This window comes from Columba livia, chromosome Z (genome assembly GCF_036013475.1).
Source record: "Columba livia isolate bColLiv1 breed racing homer chromosome Z, bColLiv1.pat.W.v2, whole genome shotgun sequence".
Lineage (NCBI taxonomy): Eukaryota > Metazoa > Chordata > Aves > Columbiformes > Columbidae > Columba > Columba livia.
The window spans coordinates 31,519,199-31,547,012 of record NC_088642.1 but is presented as its reverse complement, the minus strand read 5'-3'; the positions used below and the strand labels follow the sequence as shown (position 1 = coordinate 31,547,012).

The following is a 27,814-nucleotide window of genomic DNA, read 5'->3' as shown; positions in this document are numbered from 1 at the left end:
AAAACATCTAGTTAACCATTTGCCTTATTTCAGCTGCTTGTCAATACTGATGCAATGCAAGGGCAAGCTACCAGCATACGGACTTCCCACTAGTGATCAGTACACTTTCTGCTAGGCTGCTCTTGCCAGCGACTACTTGAACAATTTTCCTGTAAGTGTCTGTTGTGTAGGATGCCCCAATTTCTCCACTGATTAATAAGAGCCTGGCTAGTTTTCCCTGCCCTGCTGTGAACTATGCCACTATTACAGCTTTTTCATGCACTACTACAGATTTTTCATGCACCAGAGCTGATCCCCCTTTACCCTCATAAGTTTAGAAACAAACTATTTAGACACTGAGGACAGACCGATTATGCAAAAAATATAAGTAAAATCTTACGGTCCTAGGAATCCTGACATAAGTTAAAAATCTCTACATTTCTTTTGGCAATGAAAGGATCATCACAGGCATGCCCTCCCACATTAAATACAACCAACATGACGACAGAAACACATATTTTAGTATTAGGAGACTATTCTCCCATGTCAGTAAAAGAAAAAAAGAGGCTGGACTTTCAGATGTGACTTAATTCTTTCCTTGGTAAGACAAACAATATCAAGATAAAGCTTGCTTTAGTCCAGGATCTACACACAAATTTCTGTATAAATTATTGACTGCACTTTGGCCTCATCTGAAATGTTGGCCCCTGAGGCTGATAAGCTTTGACCCCAGGTGGCACATGCAACCTTCTCACAAGAGGCAGGAACATTATTGCTTTGCACTGAGGACTGCAGCCCAAGAGCCAATCAATCAAGCCCTCTGACAGGTTTTACAGCCTCCTCACATTAGGCCGAAGTCAACCTCCATGGCTCCTATTGTATTCTTTCTTCCTCTGCTCTCATGAAGTTAGGGCAAGTCCAAGGCTTCAATGAAAAAGAAAAGCTATTATGAGCAGCTTGGAGTTTATTGACTCTGAGCTGTACAACAAAGGCCCAAAAGCCTTTTCCCTGAAAGTAACACATGCGTAATTGCTAATAATCATCAGCGACAAAGATCAGCCCTTAGGCACATACTTGTGTGAAAGAAAGGTGTAACATTTGAACAGCTAGACTCAAGCATCTTCACATACTGAGAAAGATTTCCTAAGATAATTTTATGCACTGCAAGAACACTAACCTTTCAGTCACACAGAACTGTCATACAAATGTTGCTATGTTCCATAACATAAGTTGTGCATTAGAAAACCAGTGACCAAACCAGATTTGGTTAAAAATATCCCTTTTGGAATCATGCTATGCTAACTGTGGACAAACAGATACATTCTTCTTTAGTCACTCTATAGTATTTCAAAATCAATATCACATTGTGCTCAAAATTGAAAAACACTTTTGCAACTAATCACCATGTCATTATTTTCCCCGAGCGTTCTCCTGAGGTCTAAAGAGCATTTAAATTGGACTCTTACATGCTTCACATGGAATACCGACTTGTCTTTGAAAGCATTCACCCTTAATTATTACTATTATTTTTAAACAACTGTGTATCACATCAATTGCATGCATAATTCTTACTACCACTAACAGGTAATTTACAGAATCATAATGTGCTGTCACCAGATATGCAGAAACCCTTTTTTGTGTAAGAATTTCAATATTGTGTACTGGGACTAGATTCTACAATTGTGAGTCTTCTATGTTGTTTGTTGTTGTTTTTTTTTCCATTTATCAAAGTTAAAACGTATGGTGGGGGGAGGAAAGGAAAGTTTTTTAAGGACCAGTTTTGATAGGAATGGAACTTGTGATCAACTTGCAGAAACCAACTGCACTAACTCCAGAGATCGGTTTTGCTGGGTATTGAAACAGAAAGAAGAGAGTGGTTCTTTCCCCTTTTTCCTTTTTATTAACTAAGCTGTAGCTTTACATGATTCTGACATCATAACTTCAGCTAAAAGCTGAAGGATAATCTCATTTCAAATTACAGAACAGAAATTGATAGCCTTAAGGAATATTTATTTACTTTCTTAAACCTGAATATCGGTACTAAGACAGCGAGAGGCACTTCAATTAAACTGTTTCATCCACGTGTTTGGTAGTGCACCGACCTCACAACTGGACCGAACTGGTAAGGGATTCAGAGACCTTTCTGGGAAGGTGCTGGTTGAAAGAACAGCAGCTTCCTTCTGCTAAATCCCCTGATACAGCAGCTTGCCTTTTCATCTGTCATTCAGTCCAATGTGGCTTTTCATATAAAACCAGAGGAGATCAAGTGTAGACTAAAACCTTCTTTCAAATGAAAGATTCCCCTTCCTGCCCGGCTTTCAGCTGAAAGCATATTTACACCCAGAAGAATGAGAAGAACTCATAATTTGCCATCCATCAAATAGCTTGTTTTCAGATTCTGCTGAAGTTTCACAGTTATTTAGGTGGACACCTGAATAAACAGAACACTAAGCACTGGTAGTACTGGAGCAGAATAACAAAAATTAAAATAGAGCAGGCCTTTTAATTTATTTATGCAGCTACTGTCGATCAAACAGTGACAGTTTTAGTAACTCAAGTTATTCTTATGAATATTCACGTATTTCCTTTCTTAAAAATAACATTGTGTGCAACCTTACATTTCTTGTCCTTACAGGGACGTAAGACATAGCTGAGAAAAAGTGTCAAAGCAGTGTGTGAAGGTAAGCACTGCAGCATCCAGGACTGTACGCTTGTAGTGTATGAGGATTCCTGTTTACAACGCTGCCAATTAGCTACCACTCAGAAGCACTGCATTCAGTTTGACCATTTTTTTAAACAGAAATAAATGTAGTGCTATTCTTGTCAATTTACAAAGCTGAATGCTGCTATATTTAACCTAAGTGCTGTTTTTCATGAGTGCTCTGTAGGATGAATGATATCTGATTTAGAAAAATGACAGTGATTTTGCTTAGCTTTCCAAAATCAACACCCATTTTAGTTGAACAAAACAAGAGGCTGTTGAAGCACATTCGTCGCCCTGATTATGTATATTCACCAAGTACAGCCCATAACCCACCTACTCACAGCAGCTTCAGACAGCCAGCCTCACCCACAGATCCTTACAATTTAATGAACAGTCATATCCAACAAATCTTTTACCAACAGCCTGACAGGAGTTTTTCTTTTAGATTCCAGGCCTAAAAGAGAAATTTGTCATTGCTTAAATAAATTTTACAGATGTGATAAAGGCAATAAAGAAAACAGGGCTTTTATAAAACAAAACCGACAGAGCAGAAAGCTGTTCTACACTGTGCGCAGGCGCGCTGGGCTTGTGTGTACTGAAGGGAAATAGACAATGAAGATTAGGAGGCATGAAATGACAGCCTTCTTTGCTTTTCAGGGAACGTAAATTTTATTCACAGAATGTAAATCTCAAAGTCATGGTTTTCAATCTGCATGCGTGATCACAAGAAATTGATTTCAAGGAGATTTGGAAGTATTTAACTCATTGCTCAGAGATGCAGATCCCATCTTGTACAATCATTATCGTAAAAATAGAGAAAAAAAAATGGGTGACGTTTCAAGGACTCTGCCTATACGTTTTCATTTTTCAGATAGTCACAGCTCATTAAGCTTCCATTTCAAATACGAACCTGTCTGTATTGAAGCACCCAAATAAAGCTGTGTATGTTCCTTATGTTTTAGGGCAGCTTAAAACTCTCCATGAATAATACATCTCAAATGAAAGACATTATTGAATATGTTTGCCACAATGTAACACACCCATGCTTATATTCCTCCCTAAATGAGCAGGAGAACATCCTTTAAACGCTTCAGCAAACATGGCAGCAGTCCTAATGTGGATGCAGTGCTGAAAAGTTTTGGCAAATGCATAAAAACATTGATTGACTTTGGTATGTCTGCTACATCTCACAGTGGTTTTCTTATCTTTTGATACCTCCTTCTTGATACTTCACTGCTTATCACAAAAACAACCAGGTAGAAAAACTGTTGTTAAATTAAGAAATCCCAAACCACAGATTCTTAGGCATGGTGTGTAAAGTTAGTACGTAGTATCTCTGAAGTGCAGCCTTTTCTAACAGAAAACAGACCTATTCTGGAACACAGATGAGCTTCCTCTTCATCAATAAACACAAACTGACTCTGTTTAAAACACAGAGGAAACTGGTTAATTTCTATCTCAATAAAATTTATGAAGCAATAAAAACTTTGTAATACAAGCTTTGTGGTTTATTTCATTTCCTTGCCACATGAATTAATGAGGAAAATTCTTCCCTTCATTCTGTAACGCAGACTTGTGCTGAAGAGTGCACCTTAAACTGACCAAAGCCCTGACAGCCTAATTGTGATTTACACTCTGTGCCCACAATTTATTTCTAAAATTCGCCAAGGAACATTTTAATTTCCCATCCTTGTGATGACATTGTTTGTGAACTCAATCACCACGACACTGTGAATTGTGCTTAGTAACACAGTGTAACAGACAGCAGGGGAAAAAAAAAGGACCAAAATGGCATGTCTGAACTAGGCAAACTGTCACCAGATCACACTAGTATAACCCTTAATCCTCTACTTAGGATACTGAAAGTGTCAGCTAATTTAAATTTCTGCAACCTCTGTATAGAAGCAAAAGGGAGGAGGAAATGTACTGAATGTCTGAAAATATATGCCTGCAACAGGAGTAGAATAGACTGAAAAAGACTTTATGTGTTATATTTAGTCAGATTAAGTACAACCTTCCACTGCCTGTTTTATTGTCATTTATGTTCTCTCTGTCCATATGAAGAAAGCTGCTTCTGACTGGCCACAAAAGCAAGGCTTCTGGGAGTGTTTTGTTCTCCCTCTTCAAATTCTCCAATGCATTAATTACCTGACCTCTCTGCTAATATAAAACTGCAGCTTACTCCTTACATGATCATCTTTGTCAGAACAACTTCCACTCAGACAGAAGCTAATCCACTGCAGCTAATGGCTTCTGTCAGGAAGGAAGGAAATGAAATGGTGCTATCATTGTACTACATGGAATAATCTACATACCTCACGTGGACCTGCCCTTTCGTGAAATATAATACCCGCGTGATGTTTCAAACTCACATAAAATCAGGCTCAGTCTGAATGTGGGAATGCCGCTCCATTTAGCCAACGCATTTCTTGTGATAATGTTATAGCACCAGAGATTGTGAGTGTTCACTGAGGTATTTACCCTCCCGTAGGCTGGGAGACAACTGCATGGAAAGACTGTTCCCTTGATCTTGGTCCTCCCATGCTATTTGTGTAGTTGTTTTCATCCCTCTAACTCGCCTACCTGCCTTATAAAGAAGAGTGTTTGTGTTTCAGGACAGATCACCTGAAGATGATCATGTGAAACAACAAAAGTAAATAGCAAAAACAATACTGTGTTTTTATTTACTTTTATTTACTGTGCAATATCACCAGCAGATTAAGGGGAGGGAAGGATGGAGCAGTACCACACAGAATCAGGGCACTTCATCAGGAAAATAAGGCAGCACTGACAGGGAAAGGGTGCCCGTGGGGAAAAGATCAGACCTCCGTCTGCCTCCACCCACACGTTTCTGTTGATGGACAACATCTCTGAGCAGTAGACAACCAAATGCAGTAACAACAGATGCCACAACGAGAAGTTTGTAACACTTCAGGAAGGTGTGAAAGGAATGACAGCTGGCTGCCTTTCTCAAGTCTTTGGCAGAAGCCTCCCTCCTCACCCAGAAAGTAGACTCCTCTGTATAGACCCTTTTTTCCTCTCTTGATAAAACTGCTTATTGACAGAGAACTATTTCTGAGAACACCAAAATCTGCATTTGGTCCATCAGAAATGCAAACTTGACTGAATAGTTCATAAAGACTATTCCTATAAACATTTTGTTCACACTTATAAGAGTCCTGAAGGTATAAGCACACTTATGAAACAATTTGCATTTCCCAAACGGTGATGAATTTAACAACCATTTCCTTCAAGAAGCTTCTGTTTTTCTCTGAAAATAAAATTTTGTATTATCTTTAATGACATACAGATTACTGCAAAGACATGACTCAGTATTTCATATGACAAATGACACAAGGCAAATCTGCTAAACCTGAAAAACTCAGAAGTGGAAGTAGCACATCCCTAAACCAAAAAACTGCAGGTGATTCTTTCAGTAGAAAGGTAAACCAGAATTATTCCAAGGAAAATGGCAGCCACTGAGTTTATTTCAATTACTTTTAAATTTCAAATATTAACACCCACTGTTTTAGAAAAATTAAAACCTATTTTTGTTGCTGATATGTCTGTATTTAGGTGTTAAACATATCCACTTCTAGTGTTACACATTTGGGAGTTGCTTAAGAGAAGCCTATAAAAGTCCATGGCTAGGAGGCTCTACCTGAGAGGGGACTATCAGAAACATACAGAGAACAGAAAGATAATTTATTCTCTCCAAAGGATTTTCCACCTACACAATCAACAGTTCCTTGGTAGTCAAGCCAGAATGATTCCAAAAAGATCTGAATCAATCTGGGCTTTGTTTTTGAAAGCAAAGGCACTGCATACAGAACCTTCCAAATTGCTCTGGATTTCAGATATTCACAATGACAACCACTGCAGACATAAAGAATGAATTTGTGTCTAGATAAAACTGCTTTGAACTTATTTTTCTGATTCTACCATCTCACCTGTCCTGTCTAGAGAATATAGAAGGCACGATCAAAAGTTAAACTGTTATTGGCTGAAGAACTCTTGTCTTCCAAAAAAAAAGCCTTCTCACTGAGTTATTAGTAAGCTATCTGCATTAAATACTTCTAGAGAAGTGTGGGGTTTTCTCTTACTGTTCATGAAAAAACTTCCTCTTTCTTTAGAGATTCTAGACGGAAAGAAATACTGTGTATTTGCAAGCTACTTGCTCACTGGCAAAAAGATTCATGGTTAGATAACCTGATGGGTAAAGACTGTTCTTCGACAAAACTGTATGACAGACCAACTCAGAAATTCATGAGATCTTCAGACTTCGTAAAACTTCAGGAGTGCAAGGGAGGGCTGCAGAAAGAACTCAAATGAATCAAAGAGTACATTGTTGGTAATGCTCACTATTATTCTCTCTGTCACAGGAAAATCATCTATAGAGAAAACACCGAGCCAGGAAAATCTTGAATCCTATAACCAATAGGTGGTAGGAAATTATGAGAAAACTGGAAAGACTAGGAGTGAAATTTGTCTCTTTATGGCTGGCTGCCAACTGTCTTATAGATGCCATAAATAAAATATACCTGGCTGTATATTTGAGACCTTGAAGAGATTTTTTTCTTCTCTCCGAGCAAAACTCAGCATACAACCAATATTCCTCAAAGAAACACACAGGCAAAAATGTTAATATCTATTTACTGCTGTCAACATATTCCACTGAAAGGAGTTTGAAGGAAGAGAGGAGTATGTCTTTATTACTCTCCAAACTGAAACCAACAGCTGTCCTCACAGAAGGAAGATTAGTATTATTTATGTGCCTCACTCAGACTCAATGGTATTCTTGGATCTCAATATGCTGTACTATGTTTATAACACTGCCTTCCCTCATTTCTCATCAGACAGCTTTTAAAGATTATGTTACAGGAAAGCAAAGGTTACTGGAGAAGCATCCTTCAAAATTACAAGGTATTTACCAGCTAGGTATTGATATGAAAAAATAAAGAAAAGCACAGGAGTAGCTTTCCAGCTGAGTGCCTACACTCCCATCTTTTTCCTCCAGCCGTACAGATTCAACAGTTGGTCTCTTCATCACTAGGCTGCCTGTAAGAGAGTTGTTCTCTGTTCCATATTTGTTTCTCATGAGCCCTTGATTAATAGCTGTCTGCTATAATTTATATATAGCCCTGGTTTTGGCAGCACAACTTCCTTTTTACTGACATTGTATAATATTTCACTAATGCTGTTCAACTAATTTTAAATCTAAAAGAAATACAGAAGGTGACACACTGTGTCACAGTTTCTTAGGAAATCCCCATGTGGCAAGTAAACAACAACAACAAATCAATTATGAACCATCCTGCTCTTAAAATCACTGAACTATAGAGCTGAGGGGACCTCAATAAGTTGTCTGGTCCACCTCCTTCACTTCTGAAGCAGTATCAGCGTCTATCCTAAAAAATGCTTGCAAAGATTTCCTCTAACAGAGACTTCACAAGCTGCTAGACAAGCTACTCCACAGCCTCATTATCCTTGTTGTTAGAAATGCTTTTCTAATGTCTCACTTGAATCTCTCTTGCCACAACTTAAGATCATTATTTCCTGTCTTTTCTGTCATGGTCACAAAGAGCAGACCAGCCTAGTGACAAACAAGATCTGATCTGACTTAATACCCTCTCCAAACCAACCAAAAAAACCCAAACAAGTAAACAAAAAAAATCCTAAATCAATTCATTTACTTCAATATTGTGATATATTGTCTAATCCATGCTGTGAGGTTATTTTCTAACCTATGGTGACTTTCTTCAGTCAAGATTTGGGTTTAAGCAGAGCTGGGAGCAAAATGGAAACTAACTAAAACCTGTGATCAGGAACATAATGCTACTTACTAGTCTATTGCCACCAAACCTGTGTTTCCTGCATAAATGCACTGTGGCTGACCCAGATTTTCTGTCATAAACACCTTATACTTCAGCAGCAGTTAAGCATTACTTATTTTCCAAAAAGTATTGCAAGGAATGGCTTTGGAGGGTAGTTTTTGTTTACGGATCAAAGAGGAAAGACTGTTGTACTGCTTCTTTTGCACTGCTTAAAATAGAAAACCTCTTGTGAGGTCTTCTAAAACAACAATTCAGCAAAAAGCAAATGCTGAATCCACTGAGTCAGCCTCTACAAGTATTTTTTTTTAAGGCAGCTTTCAATGAATCCATTTTACATGTTTCTCAGCTCTCCCTCCCCAGTTATTCTTACATAAAAACTTTCCCTCCCAATCCTTTCTCTTTGAAAATTTGGTAACCGTAGTTTCTGTATCCTGCTGAGACTTGATATGTAGAGCTGTATTCTACCTGCTATTAAGCTGCTGATAGCAATGTTTCTGTTGCAATTTATGAGAAATGTCAGTTGAAGGCAGAGAGTATTGTACACACTACATTTTCCCAGCTGGATACCTCTCTGAACAGAAAGCAAAAACATGAATACTCATCCACCATACATTTGAGGGAGGGGAGGAAAGAGACTACAGGAAAAAAGGCTTCAGGTGAGATGTGATTTTGGGTGGTCTAAAGCCAGTAGAAAATGAACACATCAATGGGAAGATATCTCCAACATTATTAGAAAATACCAGAGGTTCTTAATGCAGTCCTTGGTGCTACATTACCAACACAAAGACGCCTCTATGGACTCCTCAGATGCCTTTTTCCCTTCCACATATAAATTGAATGGCTGCATTCTGAAAACTGTAACATTCATCTGTTTGTTTCTCTGACCCAGGCCAGCAGGTTCTTGTTTAATGTTCAGCATGAAGACAGTTCAGCCACCTAAAGGTCTTCAGTGTTTTGTGTGGTTTTTGCTTGTGTTTGGTTTGGTCTTGCTTTTTTCCGCCTTCATAGAATGAAAACCAAGTCACCAAACACAGGAAATACAGCTGTCTCTCGTCATGCTCTTCAACATCAGTTTACTTACTTCAATGATAGCAATATCACATAGCAATGAATTTGTTGGTGCATGTATTTTAGCCTTCCTTGGATAACAAGGATAGCAATTTTCATGTTTCTTCATCACAATGACAGCTGAAGGTAGTAGAGTTAAAAAGTGAGGAACTGAAGTCCCATTCAGCAAGGAGTGAATAGAAATTAAAGCAAAATTTTGGTTTTGTCTCCTAAAAACATAACGGGACCATAGCTTTTTCTACACCAGAAGGTATTGAAGATTACGAAAGTATTCACCAAAGATCACTACTCTTCAAACACTGCCTCCCTGGAGATCAGAGTTTCATGGCCATGACCTTCTCTCCAGAAAGCACTGTATTGAACTTAAAGTTTTCAGGCAAATAGCTTAACAAATCCTACAATTTATGTCTGCTTCACAGTTCACACTATACAGAAACATTCATCTGTCAGGGAGGAACTATCTCAGATGTAAAAGTCACCACTAAAGAAGAGAGAGGTTATTACAGAAGCAAAATAATTCATTATGGAACACATGTTCCTCAAATAGCATATGTGCCTTCCCAGAAGTTATCAAGTTTTGTCACTAGTAACTAGCTTCCAAATTTGCAATTAATCTTTGTCATTCCCCAAATCACCTCCTCCATTAGAAGCACAAAACTGAAAATCATGAAAATCGCAAACCTACTGAAGTTAAAATGCTCACAGTCAAACCGAGGACAGAGCCAATTACCATTTAAATAACAACATGGAACTCTTTGAGGGAAAGGCCTTTTCATCTTGAAGATTCAAATGCTGAACAGTGAGAATCGGAGTTCTTTCCAGGGAAAAAGCTACAATAAAAAGAACTATGACCCAATCTGTCAGTCATGTGCTTAAATCCCTAGCATTTTTTACTGTTAAATGTAGCTCCCTTGGCATGTAATTAGTGGCGATACCATCATCAATACCACAATTAATAAATGCTTAAGTAACTCTTTTCTTACAGGTTGTTCTGGAGTGGAGGCACATGGATTAGCAAGAAGTGAAGAGCAGACACACCAAGGGTGAAATATTAGTTGCATTTTTCATCTTTTCCCCTGTGGAACATTAAATGTAAGATTTCCAAGTTTTGATCAATTCACACTTAGTTGTTAATACAGATTTTGCAAATTTTAATGCCTTGTTAATTTCAAATACAAAATAGTGTAAGGTCAAGTAGCATTAAAAATCTCATTTGGGTAGAATTATGAACCATGTGCCTTTTGAGTGGCAAAGGCAAACAATAAAACTGTACTGAACTGCAGTTCAAATTTCTGTCATTTTTTAATCCTTTCTCTGGAGAACTGTGAAGGAACGATGCTTTGAAAAGTGCTTTAGCCTCTGACAGTCTGTGGAGTTTGCTGATGTCACACTTCCTAATTGACACAACACAGGGTCTGCATGGCACATTGCTACAACATTTGTTTTACAAGTGCACATTTCACAGGAAACCAATGATTAATTTCCCGAAGACTTACAGGCATACATTTCCAAAAAGGGAAAAATAAAACTGCTACATATCCACACAAATCAAAATTTACAGAATCATGGCAGCCAGCCAGCAAAACTACTCCAGGTCTGCTTTCCCATCTGTTTGGCCTATTAACTAAAAGAAAATAAAACCAAATTGCTCCTTCTGCAACTAATTCTCAGAAAACTCCCTAAAACCCAAATTTCATTTTAATAATTTTAATAATGCAGAATGCCTTACAGTGATCAGTAAACCTCCTAGCACTGTACAATGTTGACACAATAGCTCAGAAATAGGTATTGGGACAAGAACAGTTCCCTCCTCCCCCAGCACTGAAAAGGTGCTGTTACAAGCCACTGTTGCTGACCACAGAGCAGACCTCTCTTCATCCTTCTAGCAAACTAAGCCCTCCAGCAGATGCATTTAGCCAAATCTTCACGTAGTGGGTGATGCTACCCCTTCCTGTACATCTGCAGCAGCCCTTTGATTCAGGCTACAGCCTTCAGAGCAGGGACGGTAGAAACCCACACATGTCAGATCCTTGGTCATCCACAATCACAGTGCTAATGCAAATGAAACTAGCACTGGTTTATGCAGGCTTGTGAACTTGCTGGCACGGGAGAACGCACACAATCCCTGCTGTTGCCTCTACTAAATGGGAGGTAACTTACACAGATAACTGGCTGAGCAGTTGAAGTCAATAACGCCTTCAGCTATTTGTCTGCTGGAGCCCTGACAAGTGATTCTCAATTTATGGCAGTGTACTACGTCAAAATAATTACTTTTTCTTTAAATCTATAAATTAAAAACCCATAGTAAAGATTTGCACAGCTTTTGTCTGTCTACCATTGCAATGGTATACAGTACTTAATATACTACAGGTTTCCACTTCATAGATGAAAAAATAGTTTGTCTAGGAGCACTTTCAACAGCTGCTCATAAATCAGCCCACCCTCAAGAGTTCAACTCAGGAGTTATTGTGTCTATTGTGCATCTTAAGGTTCAAAGAAAGATTATTGATGCATTCATTCATAGCCAAGAATGTATCCCAGCAATGAAATTTACCCTTCAAAGCTGACCCAAGCTTAACCACTGGATTGACTAAATAATTTAATTGTTCAATGATATGCCACATCTCTTCCCTGAAGATTGCATTTTTGGTGAATTAAGCTAGGTTTATACCAGTGGTATGTTAATGGCACATACTCCAAAAGCGTAAGCAGCTGCTGCCCACAAACATTGCCAAACTGAATAATAGGAATGCAAACAAATCTCCCGGTGCAGTTAGGTTTTTTTAAAGTATTTTAAAATTGTAGGGTTATAAAATTACTTTTGTGGAAGAAAGAGGCAGAAAATAGATGAAAGCAAAGCTGTTATTTACATAGAGCCTGTAATAACTGAGTAATGTTGCCAGTGTAAGAACATTAATTCTGTCACCTCTTTTTCATACCCAACAATTTATTTTCCTTTTTGTGCAAAAGTGTTTCTGCATCTAGATGTAATAATGAAAAGAACAGCAAGTGTTCTCCTCACATACTAGAAAATCAGAAGAGTCCCACAGCAACTTCTCGCCTGTTAGAAGCTATCTGGTGCAGCTAATTCAGTCAACATTCCAGTCTTTCCTAGCCACACTAAGCCAATACAGCTAGACTGAAGATTAAGGAGAAGGGAAACAATTACGCTGTATGTTACTGCCAAGGATGCAAAGACTCTAAATCTCCTTGAAGCTGAAAACAAATTAGCAGCTTTGCCTGAATCAAGCTGTCTGTCCAAATTGAAGCTTCTTTTTACAACAGCATTACTAACTGTGCTCCTTGAAGATAACGCTTTGGGGATACAAAAACATTTTCTCTAAGTTCTTTCCTGTCACTTGTTTGTCTAGATCAACAGAACCATTTGTAACCCAATCACCACCCACTGCCCTGCAGCAAAACCAAGCACAGATTTACTCCTATCCCTCAAGAATCCCTCTGCTCCCTTATTTTTACTAATTTCCTGTGCCAGCTGCATGGGCAGAATCAAGATAAGAAGATACGGTGTTAGTTTTCTGGTTCACGTTTAATAAAAATGCACCATTAACTGATAAATCCAAACCTCTATGCCACCCTTAATCTTTACCTCAAGGAGAAACTGCCTGTCAGTTCTTGTGGAAAAACCTGCAGAAGAGGTATCATGAAATGAATTACTAAAACGCTACATAACTTAATTCCTACTGTCAACAGGAAGATGTTTGCAGTGGAGGTGTAGTCATTTCAAATCCGTTTAAAAGTTGGCTGGCATCTGCAGTTTCCCAGGTCAGCAAGAGGTCATAACTCAGTGTAACAGTGTGCACATATGCACACACAGAAAACCTGGGAGACCACTCTCAAATAAGATGTGAAGGTTTGTTGTGCGAAGTTTCCAAAAGAACTAGATTGGAAGAAAGTGCATGTGGTTCAGTGATACCTGTGTTCTCATGAGCTGGATCAGTGGAAGTTGGAAGCACTGTGGAGATCTTTCAGCCTTCCACCAGCACTTCTGAGGACAACTTCACTGCTGCGTTTTCTCTGCCCACCAGAACTATGTTTGAACGCTTTCCCAGATAAATCTGTTTCTAACCAACCCTGAATAACCAACTTAATGAGAAACAACTACTATGTCACTATATTGCAAAACCAAGATCTTTCACTCTCATCTTAAGTAGTCCTCCACTCTGGAATGGGGCCTAGCTGGGGTTTCAAAAAATTGGTGAAGCTGAAAAAGCTCAGAAGTTGGCTACACCTGGGTAAAGAAATGGCTGGATGGCTGGGCCCAAAGAGTGGTGCTAAATGCAGTTAAATCCAGTTAGGAGCTAGTCACAAGCGGTGTTCCCCAGGGCTCGGTATTGGAGCAAGTTCTGTTTATTTAACAACAATCTGGACAATGGGATCATGTACACCCTCAGTAAATTTGCAGATGACATGCAAGTTGGGTGGGAGTGTTAATCCACTTGAGGGAAGGAAGGCTCTACAGCAGAATCTGGATAGGCTGGATTGATGGGCTCACACCAAGTCCAGCAAGGTCAAGTTCAACAAGGCCAAGTGTTGGGCCCTGCACTTGGGTCACGACAACCCCATGCAACACTACAGGCTCATGGAGGAGTGGCTGGGAAGCTGCCCAGTGGAAAAGGACATGGTTGTGCTGAATATGAGCCAGCAATATGCCCAGGTGGCCAAAATGCTAAGGGGATCCTGGCTAGTATCAGAAATAGTGTGACCAGCAGGACTAGGGCAGTGATTGTCCCACTCTACTGGGTGCTGGTGAGGCCCCACCTCGAATACTATGTTCAGTTTTGTGTCCTTCACTACAAGAAAGACATCAAGGTGCTACAGAGAGTTCAGAAAAGGGCAATGAAGCTGCTGAAGCGTGTGGAGCACAAGTCTGATGGGGAGTGGCTGAGGGAACTGGGGCTGTTTAGCCTGGAGAAAAGGAGGCTGAGGAGAGACCTTATCGCTGTTTACAACTACCTGAAAGAAGGTTGTAGCATGGAGGATGTTGGTCTCTTCTTCCCAGGGATCAAGGGATAGGTTAAGCAGGAATGGCCTCAAGCTACACCGGGGAGATTTAGATTGGATATTAGGAAAATCTTCACAGGAAGGGTTGTCAGGCACTGGAACACGCTGCCCAGGGAAGTGGTGGAGTCGCCATCCCTGGATGTGTTTCAAAGACATGCAGATGTGGTGCTTAGGGACATGGTTTAGTGGTGGACTTGGCAGTGTTAGTTTTACAGCTAGATTCTATGATCTTAGAAGTATTTTCTAACCTAAAAAATTCTACAATTCTAACTAAACTATACTCCTACTTACAAGTCACACTGGTCTGACATCCTTAAAAATACTGAATTTTTAGTTTTTATAAGACTACTAAGGAAAACTTATTCTTTCCTTCATATAACAGTAGAAAATTGAAAGGCTTTTTCAAGTGTGTGGGCACTGTGCTGAAAGGTCATTCTCTCTTTCAGAATTGAACAAAAATTACCTCATTTTCCTTAAGTAATGAACATAAGTAGCTTTCACTGGCCTTAGTTCAGGGTGTAGCACCTCTAAATACAGGTCTTTAGCTGGGAATTGTTCAAAGCCAGGAACAATTGTGGGTTTTAATTGCTCAGGCTTGTAACCAGCGATACTTCTTCCTCTACAGCTAAATGAAGTCCATCAATAGCCAGCTGTTCTTCTGCATGAAACTGGCTTGGAGGCAGACTAACTTGTACTGGCTTCATTACCACCAGTAGTGGTTTGAACAAAATTTTTCAAGAAGCAAGTATTAATACATTGCAAGACTTTCTCAGACACCACAGAACTTAAGAGTCGTAACTTCCAGGACTTCAATAAAGTTGTAGAGAATAACCAAAAAAAGCCTTTTTTTCTTTTTAAATCCATAACACACATTAGAAGTTATACTCTGCTAGAGGTTGACATCAGCTTATCTCTTCCCTAACGAAAACAGATCCTTTAGTGAAACCTGAGACTCTTCTCTTTCTAAAATCTCCCAACTACAGGGGGTCACATCGCCTCAGGCTTTAAAAAATCCACAAAAGCCAGCTCTATAGGAATGCAAGGTTAAGAAGTACAGGTTCAGTCGCTGTAGGGGAAAGTAAACAGGCAGTAAAATGTAATCACTTGTTTCAGCCTACTTAAATGTAATAGTTTCAAGTGACTGTGGTGTGGATGTGGGGGGAAACAACAAACACCACCTTTAGATTAATTGAAGATTGATCTGGAACTGCTCCTGCTTGAAACCAATTTTCCACAGCACTTGTCCTTAGTGTTAGGGACCAGCTACAGAACTGCCATCTACTGACAACTAACTTAGTTTCATTTTATTAATGGGAATCTTCATACTATTGGGTACATCACTAGAGAAAAAGCAAATGGCTGTATCTGCCTGTTAACACTCATATAGAAACAATAACAAAACTCAAACAAAACAAAATCACTTAAATACACTAAAATATCACCTCAAGCAAAGTCCGGGTAAAAACTTCCACACTAAGCTTAACAAGTAACTGACATCTACTAAAACAAAGTACAGGAAAAGAAGGCTTTTGTTAAATATTCTCCTTTATTCTGATTAAACCTTTAACAAGGGTAGTATATCCTGCCCTTAAAAATTACAACTATGGCCTTAGCTATATCCAGCTATATCCCCTTAAAAATTATTTGAGATTCAAATTTGCAGCTAGTGAACACAAACTAGTGTTAATTGTCATGGACATAAAGTGTGCCTGCTTTAGTTGATAATCCTTAAAATAAACAAACAAACAAGTGAAAACAATTAATTAAAAAAAAAAAGGCAAAGTGCTCTAATAAAGGACTTTTTTTCGTTTTTTAAATCTCAAATGCTGGTATTGGTTTGTTTTTGTTTTTTTCCCCTAAATCTCATGACATTTGGGGATATAAAATTGATGAACGTCAATTATAGTTTCCATTGCAACACTAGCTTTAATAAATTTAGGCCTAGTTTTTCAGCCTAAACCAAGAAAGCTAATTCCCTTGACCTTTTCTTTTTGATATTCTTTGTCTTCACCCTCAGTCTCTACCTTTCCTGTCCCCTTCTTTTAGAACATAAATATAAGATGTAATCTTTTAGTAACCCTGAAGACCATGTTCAAAATTTAAATGGAGGTTTTCCTTCTGCTTTTTGGATTGCATCTTGTCAGCAACTGTTCCAGACTAGTGATTAGATCCTACCACATCAGTAATAACTGGAAAGACTTATGAGTATGCCCCCAGGGTGAAAAAAGTAAGTTTCCACTGATTCTAAAAAATGAAAAGCTGGATGTTAGCCCATCCATTGATCTTATACAGGCAAGTTAGTCCCAATGCCAAAAGCAGCTTTTCACTACATAGCCTGAAATGCAGAAAAAAATATTATTGAGATTTATCTGTATTAGTGAAAACATACAGTAGTCCAGCAATAAAGAGAATCTCTCATTCACCACTGCAAAAGACCAGCAATACTTAGGAGTGTAACAAAATGGGAAGACCATAGCTTGTCCTAACTAAATAAACTGTGTACAAAATTAGACTGACTGTGAGAACATCCTTTAAATAAGTGTTTTAGTCCCTTAACTACACCAGTTAAAGACACCATTTCAGTTGTGCTTTCATTCCTTACTCCAGTGGTATTCTTTAGTAAGAAAACACTTGCACGCATACACACTTTCTTCATTAGCAGTCATCTCTCCCCCCTGCTATCTACAAATCCAAACACCACATGTTGCAAGTATTTTCTGCTGGAACAGTCTCACTTTTATGCAATCTGCTGCTATTGAGATTTTGCTTTTGAGCAGTAAATGCTCAAAACTGTTTCTTTTCTCCTTCAGTGTTCATAACCTCACTGCTTGAGCAGGCTCAGTTTCACATTCAAATAGCTCCAAGCAAATGTTTCCAATCTCAATTATCCTCCTTCCCTTTTCTGTGCACCCTCCCTGCCCCCATATGCTTGTTTGTAAAAGGGATAATTTTCTATGTATGTACAAGAGCGCAGGGAGTCTTCCTCTGTAGCAGTCTGGCAATATACAGTTTTTTATGTAATGTCTGGAATTTGTTAAGTTTTTTCATTCTCTGCTTTGAGTTATACCAAGAGAGTTGGACCCTGTCTTCTCACTGAGCTGTAAAATACAGCATTTGCCAGGTCCCTTAAGATATGCTGGCCCTTACTACCATGGCTACATAAGACACTTGAGGTACTTTTGGTCTGTTATTGCAGCTGCATTGTGGCTGTGCTCTGCTTAGCATTACATCTGTACTCATAAGAATGATGCAACAAGACAAGCACTCAGCAGTAAACAAACCACGCATCCCTCCATGCAATAGAGATGTACAGCCTCTCTCAACAAAGTTGTAGAACTAGCCCTAGTTAGACCCTGTGGTGTGAGTATGTTTAAGGAGGAATGCTGTAATTTAAATACCAAATTTAACATTTAACAGCACCTTTACACAAATTTTCTCATTGCTTTTCTTCCAGTGGTGGTCTGCAATCTTTAAAAAACTTCTGAAGTAGTGGTGTTGAGAAGGAATGGAAGGGGTGATGAACTAGCATAACTTCTCTGCTGCATTAGGAAAGCCTGGAAATGAGCAGTGATTCTGTTTGCACATTATTTTTTTCTTTTTTTTTTTTTTTCTGCTACAGATGTTCATTAATCTGTTATACTTCTCATCACCTATACAAACATCTTGAAACTTAACTTACTGTTTAAATTAATAGCTAAAAGTATATTTCTGAAAAAGGAGTGCTTTGTAAAAGCATCAGAATTAAACTTGAGATCAAAATATATCCCATCTGACATACAGCTTTGCCAGCAGGGAAGATCCATAACTTATTTTGCATTTCTCCTTCACTGAGAAGGTCTGTGCTGACATGATTTATCTACTGTTTGCTGTGCACAAAGAGCCTGCAAAGCTTTGGTTATCGTAGCCCAGCTGATTCATGGCAACGCATCAAAACCACATCAACTCAACCATGTACACTTGGATCATAACAGCCAGTCCCAATGGTTCAAAACCATTTTAAGGGGCTTCTGTGGATACACAGGGGTTTGGCTATAAAAATTACTATTTGCTTCATTTATTTTAGATTAAAACAGTATTGGACAGACTACAAGTAGTTGTCTACCTGGGAAATTGAAGGTTGTATATGACAGTGTCTTATAAGGAGTGGCTGAGAGATCTGGGGCTGTTCAGCCTGGAGGAGGCTGAGGGGAGACCTTCTTGCTGTCTACAACTACCTGAAAGGAGGTTGTAGCATGGAGGGTGTTGGTCTCTCCTCCCAAGCAGCAAGTAACAGGACAAGAGGAAATGGCCTCAAATTGTGTCAGGGAAGGTTTAGACTGGATATTAGGAAAAAATTCTTCACGGAAAGAAAGGGTTGTCAGGCATTGGAACAGGCTGCCCAGGAAAGCAGTTGAGTCATCATCCCTGGAGGTGTCTAAAAGATACGTAAATGTGGTGCTTAGTGACATGGTTTAGTGGTGGATTTGGCAGTGTTAGGTTTACAGTTAGAACTGATAAACTTCAAGGTCTTTTCCAGTCTAAATGGTTCTATTATTCAGTCAAAAACAGTTCCTTTTTTGGTTCTCTCAGCACAAATGTTTTGTGTTATAGCAATAAAATATATCAATATTAAATTACTGTCATACTGGCTTTGACCAAGCAGTCAAGCTAGCTCACTCCTTGCCTCTAACACTGGCCAGCACTGTTTATTTGTATTGGATTTGTGTGGCATGGTTTTGGTAGTGGGGGGGCTACAGGGGCGGCTTCTGTGAGAAGCTGCCAGAAGCTTCTTTCAGTGTCCAACAGAGCCAATGCCAGCTGGCTCCAAGATGTACCTGCCATTGGGCCAAGACCATCTGCAAATGTGGTAGCACCTTGGGGATAACGTATTTAAGAAGCAGGAACAACCCTGTGCAACTGCAGCCAGAGGAGAGGAGTGAGAATATGCAAGGGGAACAACTCTGCAGACACCCAGGTGAGAGAAGAAGGAGGGGCAGGAAGTGCTCCAGGTGCCAGGGTAGAGATTCCCCTGCAGCCCGTGCTGCAGCCCATGGTGAGGCCAGCTGTCCAAAACCCACAGACATTATCATGCAAGCCCGTGGCTTCCAATTGTGAGATACAGCCCATTTCTCTTTTTTGCTACTAGTTTCTATGTAACACACACTAGGTATTAGACTCTAAGTGTCTCAGAGTGTATAAAGAGTGTATAAAGAACCCCCTATCTCAGGCCTCTTGAAATCCATTGATTTACTGGGTGTGAGATCACAGACAGCAGAAAGAGGAAAAAAAAAAACATAACATCTCAAAATGTAAACATGATTATAAGCTTTTTCTGGACAGATGACATTTTTATTTTGGCTGACATTCATTCTGGTCAGCAGATGACTCATGTGACAGTAGAGAATAGCTGGATTTTAGGTGTTCTGTTAATGCACCTAACAAAAAAAGCCTATCTTCTCCATGAACCACTTCTCTGTAACACGGACATAACAAAGCTTGATTTTTGAATAATGGACATCTTCATGCTTCTCTCCTATGAAAATACCCATTTCAATTCTGAACTGAATATGACGGTTAACAATACCAAACCACTGCTTCCTGTATCCAGCAAGTCAATGGTCTACATCACACAGAAAGGACAGAATATAAATGCACCCAGTTTGACAGCTCACCTGTTTTTTTTTTAAATGTATCCCTTTGTTTAATAAAGGATATTACCTCTCTCTATAAGCCTTGCCTCAGCTCAAGACAACAGTGTGATTTAATCATGTCTATCTGAATTTTTATTAGTTATTTTAAGGTCATTTGATAAAACAGATTTTTAAAAAATACCTAATTTTTGCATTTGTTTTTTTACATATTTGATATGGCTTTCAACATTAAAAGTTTCATTGTTTCACCATGCCTTGTATTTGTGAAAGTAGGAAAATGTGGTTGTTAAACCACAAAAATTGCTAAGTGGACTCAGAGGCAGTCAGACTACCTCTCATTCTTCTATTTCTATAGACAAGTACACCCTCTTACTTATACAAGCATGTGCAAACACATCTATAACCAAGGACATTTAAAACAGACTGTTATTTTAAAATAGTTTTTGCAAAACAACGGTTAGTAAGGCAGGCAGGAATCCGCGCCAGCTCTGTGCAAAGATATGTTTTCAAAACAACATCTATGCACAGGAGTTGCATATGTGGCAGACTGGGAAACCCATACACAACAAATACCAGGATGCCTGTTCGTCATCTAAGCATTCTCCTTTCTACTAAACATTTCTGCAAAATAGTGTCAGAACTGATGCTAGGATAAATTTGGAATAGCCTGGAGATGATCCCATCAGATTTCTGAGGCCTAGCAGATTCCAGTTTCTTACATTTGACAACTAGTCTCAAGTTATGAAAACCAAGAAGCTAACCTGGATAAGAGGACACTAAAAAATACAACTTATTGCCCCGTTATTCATTACTGAACAACAGTTTGTACCCAAACTGCACAAAGAATGTCAGTGCAGCAATGCAAGAACCCTAACACCATGTGTAGGCAGCTTCTTCTGTACCCAAAGGCAGCAAGGTGATGGATGGCTGTCTCCTACATAGTTTTCAGGCAAACAAGACATCGGAACTGTTGCTTCCCACATCTGAAGGCAGACTGTGCTACTAGATGCAGAACCAAAAATATTACATGACCCAGGGCAACTGTGTATGAGAAACTAAACAAAAAAGCAAGCTCTAAGTGATTTAGAAAGTTGGTTGGTGGTTTCCCTTTTTTCTGGGTCATTTTTATTTCCTCCAGGCAGGGCAAAACAATTACTGCTCCCTTCAAAAGTGTTTACCCCGAAGATAATTACACAATTTAGCCAAGTACCTAATTCTAGACAAACCTTACTGCTCCGTATAGAAATACAGACTTTCAACAGCTTGTTGCCAGAGTATCAGAAGCACCAACCAAACAAAAAATACACTCTAATAACAGCTGCTCTTTGTGAAGGACTTCCACTGTTACTGGATGGTAGTTTCTGGGGTCAAACACCTGCATCAGCTGCCAACTTTAAGGATGACTTGCCCATAACTGTTCCTCATTCCACTACTTACAGATCCTTCAATATTCTTTTCTACAGCCACTAACACCACTGTGGACACATTATTGAGTCGTATCCAAACAAGGTCATTATGCAGATCTAAATGCCTACAGTGTCCATATGTAGAAAGTAAACACTACACAACTTAGTACAACTGAGAAATGCCCATGTGATAACCATCAGTTTCCATCAATTGTGTGAGTAACCAGCTATGGTTACTTACAAAGCCCTGTAATAAAATGTGACAGACTTCAGATGCCAGCTTCCCTGTACCTGTTTTAAAATCAAAACACTCTGGAAAAAACAGTCAGATTTATTAAATCTGCTGATCAAGTCAACTGAATAGATTGGCATGGAATAAACTAAAAGAGCTGTAGTAACAATGCACTTTTTGATCTGCCACAGTTCAGTCTGAAATCCAATACTGCTTTTTTTCCCTCCTTTGGACAGATTATCTTAAAACTATGACTAATAAAACCAAACATCATCCATTTTCTGACCTTGGAGAACAAATGCAACAGATTGTGACAACTTGTTTAACATTCCTAAATGAAAACCGGTTATTTCAGATACCAAAAACCTTGAAAACATGAATTCTCAAGTATACGTGTTTTCCTCTATAAAGCATGTATTACATTTAATAATAAGTTCTACATAAACTATCTGATTTCACCTTTCTCTACTCACTCTGCTATTCTTATGCTAATAACTATGATCACCACATCCTTTCTGTATTTGCACTCCTACAGCTAGTTGCTGCAGCAAATGAAAGCTGCTCAGCAGCACATTTGATTCATACTTCCCACGTGCCATAGAATATGCAGACATCCTACAAGCCTATTCTAATCACTTCACAAGTCATCTCGCTAGATCAGATACAAAATAATTCAAACATCTTGAAACACAAAACAATGTCAGAAATGTTCATACCTTGGCTTCTTAGGATTGTTTTAAGTTAAAAAGCTATCAGATACATAGACAGCTAGATACATGTCAGTTTGCTTCTATGTTTTTGTTAGGTTTTGGAAAGTAGTGAAGGGACTGAATATAAAAGAAACATATGGCTATCACAAAGTACATTTGTATTTCAGTTGGTCATTATGAGCATCAAGATGGTTTTAGATGTCACCAATTACAAAGATTTCAGTTACAGTATTCTGGATTTACACCAATTTAGGAAAGGTCATGTTCTGGCCTAATTAAAGTCAAAATCATAACTGGAGAAAATGAGTATTTTCTAATCTTCCTTCTGTTAAAGATGAATTACGAAGACCCATCTGCACCCTGTTTTCTACAACTTGGCAGAAACACAAGCTGTTACATAGCCGCTCTAACGAACACATCACAAAATTTGAAACCAGCTATATATATATACATATATATACGCCTCAAACATCAAAACTTAATTAAAATGCAAAAATGATCATTAGGAACTCATTTTTCATAATACAGTGTTGATTGTGAACACTAGAAAAGAGAGTACATTTTTTGTCATTTTCTTCAGTCAGCAGGGTCTGAAACAGTAAAACACAAAGAGCACAGTACAAACCACAGAACATGAAATCATATCAATTATCTTCAGTCTCTTTATCTACATTCTAGCTATATTTCTAGAGGATTTTAAAATCCCATTTTATCTGTTATTGTAGTCACTCATAGATGTAGTGTCAACAAGCAGTATTTGTAAAGCTGTGAAAACAGGCACATTCAAAACCGTTTCGCTCACACATGCTGCCACTGAACTCTGAGTTGTTTCAGAAAATTGTTTTAGACAGACTTGGAAAAGGTTAAGGGAGTTAATTTCTATTAAATAACAAGAGTTTTTAAACCAGTAGAGCGCTGAGAAACTGGTAAGTGGAATGTCATCCTGAACAGAATGCAATTTTTTCAGTACTTCATTTCTGGTGACAAACCTTTAACAAGGCAAGCTTCTTAAATTCAGTGGAGGTCAGAAGTTTAGTTTATTCAGCAAGAATAACACTATTAACAGCTACTGCTCTTTCATGTCAACACAGTTAACGCCCACACATTCCAACTCTGGCTAATACAGGCCCGTCAAGGAAGACTGGAGCTGCTAAGGGCAGTCATCTCTGCAGGGGTGTTTTAAAACAGAATTTATACTCTGTTTTAAAAACAATCTAAAAGGATCAATCTACCTTATGAATCCGCTGTAGGCATACACAGAGAAAAAGATGGATGGATGAAAGCATATAAAAGCAAGTAAATCTGACTCTATTGATTTTTGAAAGGACAGTGTAGAGCACTTTGGTGAGGTCTTATATATCACTGCAAAGGACCAAATGCCGTTGTTCATATGTCTGAAGGATATCAGGATTTATCATGCAGCAATGCACTGCTGTATTTTTTCATTACATCCTTCTGCAAATAATATTTTTTTCAATGTTGAGGGAGGTAGATCACTAAAAATTAAATACTCCTCAAAACAAACATAAGAACAATCACAGGAAGACTCTCAAGCAGCTATAACTGGAGAAACCCACTATTATTAACCAAAAATTGCAGAAGTTTAGTGTACACATGCAGTATTTTTTAAGAGCAAAAGGAGAAAGCTGCTATTTTAATACTGAGCTTTTGAAAACCAAAATGACAATATTTTCATATCACAGCATAATCCTCTTCCTTCTTACTTTGTTCTAAATCATAGCAAATAACGTTCAGTATTCCCCAAAGCTCTCCAGGACTCCTACTTGGCCAAATGCCTTCAAAGGATATTAACAAAATCGCTCTGGTTCAAACAGCACTTCTTCACTAGACAGAACACCCTTCTCCGAGCAAGAACACCTTACTCTTAAAGCATGTTTCAAATAACCAAAAAGCAAACAATAATCACATCAAATTGAATTTCTGCGAGGATCTCTGGGGCTTCTATTGTTACATAATAGTGGCATTTTTTTTTATCATAGTGTCTGAATTCCAAAATATTCAGCTAAGTTCTATTCATATATCCACTCCCATCACATATATCCCTTCACGACGTACATTTAAATAGTACATCTATGTTATTCTGCTAAAGATTTCTTCATATGCTTTTCTCAATATAGCAAAAGAAAACAATTCTGTTGTTAGCCGATGCTACATGGGTAGGTCATTTGGAAAATGCAGTTGCTTAAATAATTTAAAAAACCTGCTATTTGTTTTTAAGATAAAAACTCACTAACTGAGCTATAGAGCTGTGACTGCCATTGTACAAAACGGTGCCCCAACAGACTAGTAAGCCCCTAGTTAGCACCCAGGCAGATACAGCAAAACCTCCTCCTCGTTAACATATCTTACAGACAAACCTAGTGGAAAAAACAATTTACCTTCTTCAGTTTCATGCCACACAATTCCTTCCAAGTTCACGCTGGTCCCAGGCTCACAGGGTCCAAGGCATTCGGGTTCTGTTACTACTCCAACCTCGCAAGTATTTACACCCACTGAACGAGTCCGTACCAAAAGCTGCTCGACTGGTGCTGCAATATTGGATGAAGATGGGGAAAAGTAGGAAGGCAGAATCTGAGGTGTGATACTGCTGGAAATCGGAGGTGGAGGTGCAGGCACTGTAAACAGGGGATCAACCTGAAAACAACAGACAAACTTACTATAATGGTGCTGTGAGATTTAAAATAATAATAATAATAATAATAAAAATAATAATAATAAAAAAAAATATGAAAGCCCAGTTTGTTGAAATTGCATTTGTGTATGCAGGGATTTGATGTATCACGGTAATTTCAGTCTTACGAGTTTAATTTTTTTGACATCAGACCAAATGCTGCACATGAAAAATTAAGTACTAAAGTATCTATCACGCTAAACAAGGCAAATTGCTAAGTTTCTACAAGACTATTCCCTGTTGTCATAGACTGCTACTATGAAACAATAATAATAAATTTTCAAAACAAGGATTAAGGCCACTTTTTTCTTGGTGTTGACAGAGACTGATTTGTGAATGGAAATCAATTTTGCAAACTGGGAACTGCATTTTCTATTAAAAGAAAAACATTTATAAAGACAGTACAAAGACATATAAATGCCATTTTTTTTCATATGCATCACAGAGAAATTAGCGCTTGGAACAATTCTGAAATCCATATGGCATCAAATATAATCTTTTGTCATCCAATAATTTAGAACACATTATGATCACCCACCTAACAGCTTACAGATAACATTTCCATTTTTCTACTTGAAGTAACACATGAGGACTTTTACAATAATGAATCCAAACGATCTAATTTCTCGGGGTTTCCAAAAATGCATATTTGGAAGAATACAACTCGCCAGATAATCAGTCCGTACACAGACAATACACACAGAGACAATATCTGTACATGAACTGAAGAAGTTATCTTTCCCATATGACTTCAAGTATACCCAGAAGCAGATTTTCTGTCTACAAGTTTAGCCTGAGGGTTCTCAGTATTTTACAGTGGCCACAAAGTCCTTTGTTACATAAAAGATACCTAAATGAGGATATGAGTGTGCTCACTCAAATGGCCAAACCACATAAAATTCATATTTATTTGGCCCACTGGATCATAGCTGTAACACCAAGAAACCATCCTTCAATCTAATTGTTTTCTTAAAATGGCTGCTTTCTAGCTGCTTTCAAGTAGATCACCAAATGTCTTTAAGTCGATACTGTTTTTAATTTTGGACTCCATAAGAACACTCAACAGAAAAGACATAATGACTCACTGTACATTGTCATTTAGGTTTCACTCAAATTTCTCTTAATGTAGATCAAAGTTAGTTTTTGCTTTCTTTTAAAGCCAAGTTGGCAAACAGGGATACAAAGAGAAGGAGGACTAAAGAGTATTATCCTTGTATTATATATCCTCTGTATCACAGATCAGCTCACACCATCACATGGCCACTTTTCATAATGAGAAAATAAAATGGAGATCTAAAATTAAAAAGAACTTTTTAAAAATTATAACAATTGTTACATTTGGCCTTTGTAAGAGTTCTTTTGCTTTGAGCATCATTCATACCTACAAACTGAGAGCCAACATTTCTAATCATGCATACAAGCCTTAAGTGTGCTAAACAGTTAACAAAAATATTTTGTATGATCTTTGTATGACCAGCCTGGATTCTGATCTCAGTCATACTAGAACTAGAGAGAAGAGAGGAGGGACCTACAACTACATTTTTCTCCAAACTCTTCCTCATTTCGGGGGTGTGTTCTTTTTATTTAGGACTAAAATAATATTCAGGTTAGAGAGAGAACAAAGTGGGAGAAAAAAAAAAGGGCAAAAGCAATACTGAGTAAAGCTGAGTTCCTGTGGCATAAAAACTATGCAGTCAAGCAGTGATATTTTTATTATTTTCTTTATGCCATCACAATTGCATAGTTCAAGCCCATGCAAGAATGCTTTGCAGAACAGACTTCAACGCACACAAGCAAGTCAAATATCAACTGACCCCCAAGAGCAGCATACAGAAAGCCATAACCATGTATGCCCAGTACAGGGGGACACATTCTAAGCTACACAGACCCTGGCTGGCTGATGCTGAGTTGGGGCAAACAGCTGGATGGCACAGAGCCCTGCTCCTGGGCACTGCCTGTGTAATGGGACTCACAGTGAAATGGGATCGTGTACCCCATGTCAGAGGAGTTTTTAATGCATCTTACTTCAAGCCAGAAGAAATCCAGGATTCATAACTGGCACGTAAATGGAGTCCAGTGCTTAAGAAACACTAAGCCGCATCCCTGTTTGATAGTTTACATGGTGTTTTGTAAAGCCGTGCAAAACCTCCCACTACACATGCAACATATTTCTTTCATAAAACACACTCATCACAAAGCCTGAGAAAAAACCCAAAATGTTTGCTATTATCATACTAAACTACCCAATGTTTTAAGTGAACGTGGACCAAACTGGCAGATGTGTCTTCCATTTTCTAGGTATTCTAAACAGTGAGAGGGAGCTAAAGAAAGCACAGATTTGACAGTGTACCCAAAGTTCTTTGTTACAAATACCTGTACTCAGCTCTGGTTTATTTAGACCTACTAATAAATGTTCATTTTTTCCACTAGAAACACACACAGGGTAAGACCAAAGAGTGGCTACTGCAATAAAAGAGGCTGTGAAATAAAACACTATGCCTTTGGTTTAGAATTAAATGGACATTGATCATCCCTGA

General features: G+C 38.4%; 1 protein-coding gene across 4 annotated transcripts in view; it reads right to left on the bottom strand.

The window, feature by feature from the left end:
- ZNF608 (zinc finger protein 608) overlaps positions 1 to 27,814 on the bottom strand; it is an 88,396-nt gene that overhangs the window by 22,101 nt on the left and 38,481 nt on the right. For all 4 annotated transcript variants that reach the window (XM_021293282.2, XM_021293285.2, XM_065045281.1 and 1 more), the window contains exon 3: positions 24,985 to 25,240. In XM_021293282.2, the coding sequence (XP_021148957.1) occupies positions 24,985 to 25,240 (256 nt within the window). The remainder of the gene's footprint in view (positions 1 to 24,984; positions 25,241 to 27,814) is intronic.